Below are 12,832 nucleotides of genomic sequence, written 5' to 3' on the forward strand. Positions count from 1 at the left end.
GGCTCGATCTCACGAACCTGTGAGATCGTGACCTGAGCCGAAATCAAGAGTTGGATGCTTAACCTACTGAGCTACCCAGGTGCCCCTGGACATAATCACTTTGTAAAAATTTTTTTATTGTAATAATTTCTTTTTCAGTCTGGTAGTGTCTTTTTCAGATCAAACATTTCCATCTCTGTGAACAGTTCTAAATGAAGGAGAGATAGGCATTGAGTGGACAGGATGTTTGATTTATGAATTCTGTGATGATGCAATCACTTGGACAGGATATTTCCTGTCATTGAAGAGTAAAGCTGAATGCTGTTTGTGACACAAATGCTTCTCAGAGCAACCAGAACCTTTCTGTGCAGGAACACAAGACCGCAAACTTATTTAAAAACCTGTTAGTAATAGTAGATGTTCTAGAATTAATAGCATCCACTCAGGCTAAAGTAGATCATATCCATATAAAGTATATTCATATTTATTGCATTGAAAAAGTAATTACATATGCAAATTAACTGATAGGTCTTGAGTAATAATGTCTTTGCTGCTCTTATATTGAGAAAAAATAACATAAAAAATACCTTGTCTTTATTTGAAATTCAGCATTTCCTTCTGGAAGACACCAAGAATTTTTGTTATGGGATCCCTTTGTCCTTTTTTGTTTTTAAGGTGTTGAGGGCTCTTCTTTCATTCATAAACATGACCTGCATTACTTAATCAAACAGAAGGTCACCTCACACACCAAAAATCATTCCCGGTGGAGGCCTGCCCTGGGGGTGGTCTGGGGTCCTGTGGTGCCCTTGGGCTTGTGTGCTGAGGGCCCTTGGTCATCCAGTCTCCTCTCTTGGCCCTGCTCCAGCCTGGCCCTTCTCCTAGTAGTAGTTCTGGCCCTGCTGTTCAGAGAGGCCCTCCGAGAGCTGGAGCAGGGCATGGCCATCAGACAGGTCTGGCCCTGGGCTTCCTGCAAACATCAGGGTGTATGCCAGGCCCGCCCTCAAAGCTACTGGTTTAGGTATCATAATGGGCCAGTCAAAAATAAGCTAGGCTAGCTTTTCCATTAATTATTTTTAAGTAAATATAATGGTTAGATTCAGTCATTTGCCAAGCAAACATTTTACTGAGGGTTTTACTACACAGCAGGCCTTGGGGTAGAGAGAGAAATGTACAAGGCCCCTGCTTGACTCCAAAGAGCCCAGAATGAGCCACCTTCTCTCCCCTTGCCCAGTGGAATCCAGTCTGGGCAAGGGCTCAGGGAAATGGGCCTAGCCAGCTCCTGCCAGCTGATTAAGGGTCAGGCCCCTGAGTGTGTCTCACAGAATTCCCAAGCTGCACTCCCAGAACATCCCAGAGTTTGTTCCTGGTCTCCTAGTTATAGCATCCCCTTCCCTCTCTCCTACAGACCCTTTAGTGTCTCTGCACTCTGACCTGGACCTCCTAGAAGTGAAGGAATACAGGACAAAAGAAAAGTCACCTAGACTATGGGGAGGCAAATTCAAGGTTATGTTTGGAGAGGCAGAGAGCATCTTCAGTATATGTGCAAAAATGGCCCATAACTTTCCAATCAAAAAAGCTTTGGGGAAAAAAAAAATGATGAACGTATTCCCTAGAACACTCACTTACCCACGTTGGCAGTAAACCACCGCCCACCGTAAGTATTTGATTTCACAGTGGGTGTTGTTTAGTATTTATTAATGAAATACTTGGTTTGGAATATACCACACCATGTGGGGACTCCAGGGTAACTCCGGTAATAAATTGTATTTTGCATATTGAAAATAAGGCTGAGTGGAGTTTTTTAATCAGTTTTTCTTCTCTTTCCTTTTTTTTTTTTTAAAGGATTTGGGGGCAAGCTACCAAACCAATTGTGGTGAAGGGTCCATATGAATGTACCCTTGGGTGTGCACAGCTAGAGAATGGTTAGGCAAAAAGGGTGGGTCAGGTAAGGAGGGGTGTGGTGATGGACATTTATGGGAAATACCTGTGAACTGAAATCAAGGCAGTTGCTTTGGCGCTGCCGGCCTTGCAGAAGTGGGGCCCAGCTGCCAGCCCTCTTCTGGAATGAGCTAGAGACCAGAGGCAGGCGCTCCCTATCTACTTCCCTCTTTCACCCCTTGACCTCCTCCACACCTTCCCTAGATTACAAGTGGCTTAAAGGCAGCAAAAGGTCATAAAGGTGTTTGTGCCCCGGACTCTCACGGTTACTTGGCCAGCTGACTGGAAGGTGACAAAGGGTGTGCACCTAGGTTCAGACCCAGCTGTACCTCTATCATAGGATACATGATACCTGAATTTCTCAGCCTCAGTTTCCTCATGTGTAGAATGGGAGAACACTAAAATATGTAAAGCACCTACCTCAGCCTTTGGCGCATCTTTAACAACAGTTCCCTGTTTCCTCCATCTGTCCACCATCCTTCCTGCCCCACCACCCCTTCCTACCCCCCCCCTTCTCTTTTTCCCATGCCTACCCCCTGCCTCCATCTCCTCTGGTCCTATTTCCCTTCCCTTGCTTTTTCTTCACTTCAGCCCTCCCCCCATTTCCTCCCCCTCCTTAAGCAGCCCCCAATCATGTATCAAAGTAGTAATTATCATCCAGTAGAGATTCATCTGGGCCAGTGGTTCTTAAGGTATTTGGTCTTAATGATCCCTCTACATTCTTAAAAATTATTGAGTTTTGGTTATGTGGATTATATCTATTGTATCTATTATCATATTAGAAATTAAAACTGAGAAAATTGTAAAACACAAGAATACAGAAGCCCATATTCCATTGGTGATGCTTTTACCAGATAACAGTAGCCTCTGGATAACTCCCCAGAGAATGGGAGTCTTAAAAGACACAAATACAAAAAAAGAGTATAATTATGAAAATAGTTTGGACCTTGGGGGGCCTCCTGAAAGGGTCTCAGGATTGGGCCTATACTTTGAAACAGCTGATGGGGCTAATGATCCCTTCTCAAGAACCACTGTGTGAGAACTCCCCCTGAGGGCAGTAAGGCCCTCACAGGAGCTTGGGAAAAAAGGAGGGTGGGGATGAGGATCATTGAAAGGAACTGGAGGAGAGGTCCTCAAAGGAGGTTCCAAAGGGGCACAGAGAGGCAGTTGGGAAAGGCTAGAGGCCAACCGGGGCCTGTGGAATGCTAAAAATCTTTTCAGATGAGGGCCACTTAGGATCCTGGGGTAATCCCAGTAGATAGGTTAAGTTAACTGGGGTTGGAGTTGGGGCCCGTATTGCTGCCAGCTGACTTTCTCCCAAGCCCTATAGAGCTCGCTGAGCAGGGAGGTGTAGATCTGCATTTCCCAAATCTGCCTGCTGAGAAAAACCATGCAGGTCAATAGCAGGTTAAAAACATGGGTCCTAAAACTATAGATATAGTTTCTGGAGATCTGGACTGGGAAGGACTGCACAGGGCCAGGGATTCTGATGAGGCAAGTCGGGGGAAAGCTCTCAGTGAATCTTTTTGTCTCTGTGGATCCTTTCCAAGAACATGAGGCTAAACCACTCACCCTTTCACCCGTGACAGGAGAAAATCAAGTCACTCTTTAAAGCGTAGCACAGACCCTTCATTCTCTAGATGGGACGTGGCTGGAGCTAGGCTGGCCTTCAGGACTGATCAGTCTCCAGAGTAGGCTGACTCACAGCCATTTCTGGTGAAAAAAATGAAATTAGTATGTTTGTGTCATTGTATAAAGGATGCAGACCCTCTAGTGAGGAGATGGGCTCAGGAATGATGCTCTAGTTAATTTAACTGCATAAATAAATACGAACAACTAAATATAAGTATGGTATGAACATTTATGCAAAGGTGGTGACAATTGAAAATGCATCTTTGAACCAAATACATCACTGGTGAATACTTAACCTTATTGTAAACCAGGAACCATGAACCAGAGGTCAACCCATCTGTGCTCCCCAGTAACAGGCATCTTCACACCCCTAGGTCTGTACCCAAGAGAAATGAAGACCTGCCCACACAGAAACTTGAACACAAATGTGCACAGTAGCCCAAAGTGGAACATCTCAAATGTTCAACAACTGAGGTATGGATGAACAAACTGCGGCATATCAATATGATGGGATATTACTCGGCCATAAAAAGGAATGAAGGGCTGATTCATGCCACAACATGGATAAACCTTGAAAACATTATGCTAAGCAAAAGAAGCCAGACATAAAGGACCATGCCGTATATGAGTCCATTTATATGAAATATTCAGAATAGGTAAATCCACAGAGACAGAAAATAGATTGGTGGCCACTTAGGGCTCGGGTTGGGATGAATGGGTAGGGACTGCCAATGGGTATAGGATTTCCTTTGAGGTAAGGGAATTAGATAGTGATGTCTGCACAACTCTGGGAATATACTAAAAACCACTGAATTATATACTTTGAAAAGGGTGGACTTTATGGTATGTGAATTATATCACAGTTAAGCTGTTAAAAAATATATGGAAAAAATAGGTAGTCTGTAGCTATTTTCAGTATTTACAAAACAAAACAAAACAAAGAAACCAGATAGGTAAGACTCACCAACACGTCACATTTTGATTTTTGGTTAAAAGTGGTTGGACGAGGGGCGTCTGGGTGGCTTGGTTGGGTGTCCGATTTCAGTTCAGGTCATGATCTCAAGGTCCGTGAGTTCGAGCCCCACGTTGGGTTCTGTGCTGTCAGTTCAGAGCCTGGAGCTTGCTTCGGATTCTGTGTCTCCTTCTCTTTCTGCCCCTCCCCCACTCATGCTCTGTTTCTATCAAAAAATGAATAAACGTTAAAAAAAATCAAAAGTGGTTGGACGAGTGAGCATGGGAAACCCTGGTTAGTTCATATTAACAATAAAAATTTCTCTGTAAAGAACTTTTCCCATGTGCCAGGCACTGTGCTAAGCACCTTGCATGCACCAACTCATGTAATCCTTGTAACAGCCATATGGTGCAGGTAGGTTATTATTTGCATTTTTTAGATGGGGAAATTGAGCGTAGGAGAGTTGAATAAGTTGCTCATGGCTGCATAGCTTCTAAGTGGCAGAGCCCGAATTTTAACCAAATCTGACTGCAAACTGCCTCCTTGCATCCTGTGGATCAGAAATTCTGTGTAGAGGTTAATTTGTTCATTTTCTGTTCGGTTCAACTGATAATTATTAGGAGTTAACCAATGGCAGGGCCAGAAGATTTACCACTCACCCCCAAGCTACTCCTAATCTAAGAAAAAACTGTGCTTGCTGCTAAAATATAATGTTCAAAAAGGTAAAATCATGGATCTCTGGCAAATCAAACATGATCACACATCAAAACATTTATTTAACTCAATGAGGGAACCCCTAAGATGTCAAAAACAGTTTGAATCAGAGCTTGATGTACAGAGATTTATACTCCCTTCTCACAAAATTCATTTGGCTCACTATAAATAAATCACTGACGTTGGTACACCAGGCACCCAGCAATACTGCTGGCCAGCTGAACCTTTGTAGGGAGAATTCTATTGTTGCCATACTCTCTTCCTGTTCCCATAGCCTCTTTGTTCACAGACCCTAGAGCAAGCACTGTCATGGCTAGGTAAAGAAGCTCTCTGACATCCACAGACCACAGAATTTTGTCTACCTGATTGTTGAGTCTGCTCTGCAGTGGCTGCCCTTTTGGGGCGTTCATATGAGACATGAATATCTTCAGTCTGTACCCATCCAGAGGGATTTGGCCACATTATCTCTTTCCAAGATTTCCTTGTCACCAATCTTCCAATCCTGTTCTTTTCAAGGCCCTGATCATCCAGCCAAATCATTCAGCAACTGCCCAAGAATCAATGTAGATCTGTACTCTGGCCATCTCTCACTCCAGACCTAGTGGACAATCAAATATCTGGCTTGAATCCCTGTCCACTGGGAGGATTTTCCTTTACCACTGTCTTCACAGTCACCCCTGAGTGGGGTTGTGATGCTACAGCTGTCCACTCTCATGTGGTACCAGCACATCATATAGACCCATCTGTAATGGGTCCCTCAGTCAACTGATCCTAAGCAATCCCTTGGAGGCCACAGGCATGGAATGAGGGAGGGGGCAAAGCAACAGGAGTTGGTGTTGTAGGACTCTGAGCCACCTGCTCATGCAATTTACTTGTACTTTATGGACCCCCCCTGAGTTCAGGCATATATATATTTACACATGATGACAGATTGCTGCTGTGTATGTCCAATGTATGTCTAGGTAGGTCAGACAACATTCACATGAGAGCTCAAGTTACATGGTCAGTACTGTGGTTAGCCATTCAACTTCTACCAAGGTCCAGTAGCAAGCCAGAACCTGCTTCTTGAAAGAGTAGCTACCTGCAGAAGAGGACATAGATTTGCTTTGAAAACCTAGAGGTCTGTGCTGTAATTCTCCTATTGGTGTTTGCTGGAGGCTACATACAGCATCCCTATTTGACACATTAAGTATCATGGGATCTATTGGATCATAAGACCCACGTGGTAGACCAGCTTGTACTATAGCCTGCATATGCTACAGAACCTTCTCTTGTCCTCCCCAATCCACTAGGCTGTATAGATGGGTTGAATTCACACTCATATGTGGTGTATGTTGCCTCCAAAATCCAAAAGGACCTACCAGGTGTCGTACCTCTTTTTTCTTATAAGTGATACAAGATGCAGGAAACTCATCTTTCACCCTGAATGGGATATTTCAACATCCTCCAGACCACTGAACCCCCAGAATTTTCAATGAGGATACCAATTCTGGATCAGTCTGGGTCCAATCAGGAGAAAGAAGCCATACAGTATCATGAACAGAGAAAGGTTAATATAAGAAGTATTAACTAAAATATGGGATCGGAATAATGAGGAATTGACCAATAAAAAGTAAAGACAATTCTATGCAATATAAGAACGGTAGGTACCAGAAGCAGCCACTATCCTGGAGCTGAGTACTGAACCAATCCCACTATAGTGATAATTAAACCCTACTGTGATGGCTTCTTTCTTTGTTTCATCACTAGGGTTCTTGAGAACAGGGACCACGTGCTTTGTTCTCCATTACATCTCCTGTGCTAACAGGCTCTGAATGAACAAATACAGCCAGCATTGGCACTCCAGCAGCCTGCAGGAGACTTATCCTTTTTCCTGCCGCATATGCCAGATCCAAAGAAGGGTATCTCCAACATACACCTGGATGCTTCTGTCCAATCGGGAGATGCTGATAATCCTTGCAAGGGAGTCGTCAGTGGAGCGCTATGTGTAGCCTTCGTCAATTTCTTCTTAAAATGAGGAGGCAAAAATCTAGCCCAACTTCCCAGACTGTCCCCTCCGGGTTCTTAGTCCCCAGGCCCAGAGCTAAACAGTAAGCCCAAAGAAGTCTCACTCTGTTTCTGATCGCTCTGCGAACGCGTGCACACCACTGGGCCTGGCCTTTGGGACCAGAACAGGTGCACACGGGATTCCCATCAAAGCCTCCTCTCCAGACCTAGAAAAACAACTGCCCGGCGGAATCCCGGAGGGGCGTGCCGGCCCCTCCCTGGGCGGAGGCGCAGCCAGGCCTAGAAAACAGCGTCGGGTCGGGCCCCCGGCAGGGGTTAGGTCATGGCTGATGCGTTGAGGGAGCGCACGGCGCAGCTACTGACTGACTACCTGGAGTACTGCGCCCGGGAGCCCGGCAGCCCCGCGCGGACGCCGTCCACGCCCGAGGCCGCGGTGCTGCGCTACCTGGCCGCCCAGATACGGCAGCGCCACCAGCGTTTCTTGTCGGCTTACCGCGGCTACCGCGGAAACCGCGTGGAACTGGTGGCGCGGTTGGAGCGGGATTTACTCTCCAACCCCCAAACCCTCAGTTGGGGCCATGTGGTAGCGCTCTTGACCTTCGCGGGGACGCTGCTGGAGAGACCGCCGCCGGGGACCTACTTGAACCTGACGCCGGGCCAGCAACAGGAGCTGGAGTGGGAGACCAACGTTGGCCAGGACTGCCAGCACCTGGTGGCTTTGCTCTGCAATCGGCTCACCGGACGGCATCGGGCCTGGCTGGAGGCTCACGACGGCTGGGTGAGGCGGGGGGGAGGGGGGGTACCTGGGGTGTGGGGACCGGGCAGGCAGCCAGGGACGCGCCCACGTGGCCAGCACCGGGAGGGACCGCACGGCGTCAGCCTGATGGGACGTTCCTTTCAGCACGACGAGGACATTTTGTGTAAAGTCCGGCTTTCTCCTCTCTTGGTGATGACAGATGGGTAGAAACCGCCCTTGCTAGCCGGCTGTCTTATTAGCTCATTATGAAGCAGCGGTGCACAAGCTGGTTTGCACACTTGGGCCTTACCCTTGCAGGGTCCTAGGGGTTTTAGGATGCGCCCGCGTTGGGTCTGGATGCTTTGCTCATAGAGAGATCCCCAAACTGATAGAGTCAGCAGCAGTGGAGTGACCCTGGGCCAGGTGGATTCTTTCTCCTCTGCCTATTAAACCTTTGGAGAGACAGGCCCCACAGCGCTGCAGGTTGGAGAGCACCAGCCTAAAACGTTAAGAATGAAAAAGCATCCCGTGGCTGAGCTCCCAACACCTCTCGGGAGGAGCGGAGGCCAGGGGTGTTGAAGTGTATGCAGGCACCCAATGGTGGTATTGTCTCTGGATTCCTTAACTCTAATCCACTGCACCCAGCCCTTAATTGGATGATAACCAGGTGCTCTGGCTTTCAGCTGTAGGTCGTTGATTTGTGGTGTGAGCTAGAGGGGCAGCCTTGCAGCTCCTAAATCGATTTAATGATCAAGGAAAGCCCACCACCCTTCAGTAAGAGGGTAGCATGCCTCTCGATTTCTGAGCTAAACTGTTCCTTTCCTCTCTTTCTACTGAAGTTGAATCAAGGACTGTAGTGACCCAGGTTACAGAATAAATATAACCAAACTATTAAAACCAACAATTAAAACAAAATCCAAGAGGAGCGCCTGGGTTGCTCAGTCGGTTAAGAGGCTGACTTCTCCTCAGGTAGTGATCTCACGGCTAGTGAGTTTGGGCCTTGCATCAAGTGAGTTCGGGCCTGGCATCAGTCTTTCTGCTGTCTGTACATAGCCCCTTCAGATCCTCTCTTTCCCTCTCTCTTTGCCCCTCCCCCCACTCTGTGTGTGTGTGTGTGTGTGTGTGTGTGTGTGTGTGTGTGTGTGTGTGTGCGCGTCCGCGCATGTGTACGCGCACGCGTGCGGGCGCTCAAAAATAAACATTAAAAAAATCCGGAGAGTTAAGGAAGACCCTGCAGGAAATTTAGACTCCTGTTGGCAGTTGGCATCACCTGTGGTGGTGAATTGGCTTCTATCTGTGGAGGAGAGGTAGTATCTGAATCAGAACCTTGACCTTAGATGAACAACTTGAGGTGTTAGTTCCTGCATTCTTACTGGTGTGTGTGCTGGTCTTCAACCATCCAAGCCTATGATCCCTAAGAAGCCCACCTGAGCCATTTGTCTTAAGAAGGCATTTGGCCCCTGAGGACCCTCTGCACTTCAAGAGGAAACTGGGAGGAGGTCATTATTTTCATTTTGGCTAAATAACATTGACTAAGGAATAATCCTTTAACATCAAGAAGCTCCTATTCCCCCAACTGTGTAAAAGGGACATGCCCACACCTCTCCCCTACAGTTAAAATGCCACTATCTGGACTTCCATTCCTTTCCTCTCTCTTTCTCTGAATGGAGCTGCTTGCTTTATTGTCTTAGGTGATAGTTTTCAACCTAGTGATTTGCCAGTTTCCCAAGTGGCATCTGCCCTTTGCTCAGGAAAGAGTGTGATAGTCTACCTTCCTCTTAGGTTTTTTATTCTTTGAATTTTTTTTATTTTTATCTTTTTCATTTAAAATTCCAGTGTAATTAACATACGGTGTTAGATGCACATTAACTCAGATGTATACTATAGTGATTAAAATACGGAATGCTTCATGAATTTACGTGTCATCCTTGCCCAGAGGCCGTGCTAATCTTCCAGTTTTAATATAAGTGTTGCCAAAGCAAGCACTTTTTTAAAAAAATTGAAGTATAGTTGACATACAATATTATATTAGTTTAAAGGTATATGACAGTGTGATTCAGCAATTACATTATGGAATTCTCAACATAAGTCTGTCACCATACAAAGCTATTAAATATTGACTGTATTCTCTGTGCTCTACCTTTCGTTCCTGTTTTGTTTAATTTTATAACTATTAATCCCCTTGACCTATTTTGCCTATTTCCCCACCCTGCTCCCCTCTCACAACCACCACTTTGTGTTCTGTGTTTATAAGTCTATTTCTGTGTTTGTTGAGTTCTTTTGTTCTTTAGATTGCACATATAAATGAAATGATGTTTTTTGTCTTTTCTCTGACTTATTTCACCTAGCATAATGCCCTCTAGGCCTATCTATGTTGATGCAAATGGCAAGATCTCATTCTTTCTTATGGCTAAGTAATATTCCATTTTGTATACATACCACATTGCCTTTATCCATTCATTCGTCGATGGACACTGGAGTCCTTCTGTAGTTTGGCTATTGTAAATACTGCTGTAATGAACATAGGGGTGCATATCTCTTTTTGAATTAATGGTTTTTTTTCTTCAGGTAAATACCCAGAAGTGGAACTTCAGGGTCCTATGACATTTCAATTTTGGAATTTTTGGAGGAACTGCCACACTGTTTTCTATAGTGCTGCACCAATTTACATTCCCACCAACAGTTCTCTTTTCTATACACCCTCAGCAACTTTTGTTATTTTATGTTTTTGATACTAGACACTCTGACTGTGGTGAAGTGACCTCTCATGATTTTGATTTGCATTTTCCCTAATGATTAGTGGTGTTGAGCATCTTTTCCTGTCTGTTGGCCATCTGGATGTCTTTGGAGAAATGTCTGTTCAGGTCCTCCACCCATTTTTCATTAGATTATTTGGTGGGAAGGGAGATTGGTATCCTCTTAGCTTTTGAAAACAAGTCAAAAGAGGAGTATTCGTTCTGTGACATAGTTAAGTGTCTCCTATTTCCTTCTTTGTTCTATGTTGGACTATTTCTTACAAATCCTAACTCAAAAGTTCCTAAGTACAAGTTGCCTCCTGGTCAGTATTTACTTTTTTCTACTTGTTAAATTCGGGAGTTATCTTACTATTGAATCCGAAGCTCCAGTGTGTTTTATTGAGTTCAGATGTGGGGCATTATGAAGCCATCTAATTCCCCTTCTCCCTCCCCCTTGTAGGATGGCTTTTGTCTCTTCTTCTCACCCATGCTGCCATCTTCTTGGAGAAGACTGCTGGTCCAGGCTTTTCTGTCATGCTTTACAGTAATGATCTTAATCTACTTCTGGAGAAGATTATCGTGAGTTCTAACATTTTTAGCCCATTTCTACCTGCCTAACTGTGACCAGCCAACTGAATTTGAGATGTGAGAGAATAGAACAGAGTAAACCATGCTCTGAGACATTTTCACCTGCATTTATCTGAGGAGTCCTGTGGTGATGACTCAGAGTTTTAACTCCTGGCAAGTATCAGAGGTATTAGGACAAAGGTACAAATGGCTCTTCTTTGGGGGAAATGGATTCTCAAGGCTCATTGCTCTAAAGAATTGCAGAAGAAACTACAAATTTTATTTAGTAGGGAACATGGTGCTTTTTGCTACATTTGGATAAGAGTGAATATGTGTCCACAATTTCATGTGCTTCTGCTGACTGATTCATCAAGGCAGTCTGTCAGGGGTGAAATACCAAAAGCCCTCCAAGTCCCAGTTTGACAAGGAATGTAATATTTAAAACTTTTATAAGGAATTCTCTCTAAATCCTTTGAAACCTAATTACTAATTCTACCTTTCTAGATTTTATATATTTTTCTGACTTCAATAAATTGTTAACTATCTTTAGATTTTTAATAAATTTATATATCTTTTTAAAAATGTTTGTTTTCTTTGGAATTCAATAAGACATTATTCTTAGGAGTAACTTGAATGGATGAAAATTTTCTTTTACTGTCTTTTAAAATATACATATAATTCTGTATTTTAAATGTTGAATCAATGCACAAGCTCATAAGAAGTTCTTTTCTTCCACCTTCTACTCTGCAGTTAATCCACCACCTGCAAGGTGATGGAGAGGAAAACTTTACCCTCTTAGGTTCTCCAGCTGAGGACTGTGAATTTAGCAGACACAAGACTGATTAACAAGTGAAAAATATATGGATCTTATTTGCTGTTTTTACAGGAGACTTTATAGAAAAGTGAAAACTTCAAAGAAGTGTGTAGATTCAGGACTTACCATTTTAACAAAGAGTGATAAGTTGTGAAACAAGTAGGCAAAGGAAAGGGGTTGGACTTCTAGAGGTGGTATATTCTGGGGAAAGTGACTAGGAAATAGATGGGGGAAAACCAGTGGAAGATAAGGGTTATTTTAGTCAAGTTCACACAGATGGTTCTTGGTGTGGATTACCTTCTCCAATGATGAGTTTTTTCCCCTTCCTGGTATAAGAGGGCACGTTTCTCAGGGCACCTGGCTGGCTCAGTCAGTAGAACGTGCAACTCTTGATCTCAGGGTTTTGCATTTGAGCCCCACATTAGGGATAGAGATTACTTCAAAAAATCTTTACAAAAAGGGCACCTTTCTCACAGAAAATTTATGCCATACTTATAGGCAGAAAAGTGGAGGGCAGAGAGCCCTTCCTGTATGTGCTATTTCTCGGTTGCCTTCAGTTCAAAATAATATGCCAAAGTTTTATATTTTGGAGTGACCTGTTCTAATCCACTTTAGTGGTTCACAGGGCTCACCATTATTCTGTAGCGAGCCGGAATCCACATCCATCTGTCCTTTCTGAGCCCACCCAGACCCGCTAAGCTTGCCATATCCAAACAGGGGTACTCTGGAGCCAGTGCTTACCAGGGCTGCTAGCAGCC

The 12,832-nt window shown here is 44.5% G+C and overlaps 1 protein-coding gene and 1 pseudogene across 1 annotated transcript in view; one reads left to right on the forward strand and one right to left on the reverse strand.

Moving 5' to 3' along the window:
• Positions 1 to 7,473: 7,473 nt before the first annotated feature.
• Positions 7,474 to 12,832, forward strand: part of BCL2L10 (BCL2 like 10) — an 81,925-nt gene continuing 76,566 nt past the window's right edge. The window contains exons 1-2 of the mRNA XM_042942009.1: positions 7,474 to 8,000; positions 11,154 to 11,272. Coding sequence (XP_042797943.1) covers positions 7,545 to 8,000; positions 11,154 to 11,272 — 575 coding nt within the window. The 5' untranslated portion in view covers positions 7,474 to 7,544. The remainder of the gene's footprint in view (positions 8,001 to 11,153; positions 11,273 to 12,832) is intronic.
• On the reverse strand, positions 9,850 to 9,944 carry LOC122223317 (annotated as a pseudogene).

This window comes from Panthera leo, chromosome B3 (genome assembly GCF_018350215.1).
Source record: "Panthera leo isolate Ple1 chromosome B3, P.leo_Ple1_pat1.1, whole genome shotgun sequence".
Lineage (NCBI taxonomy): Eukaryota > Metazoa > Chordata > Mammalia > Carnivora > Felidae > Panthera > Panthera leo.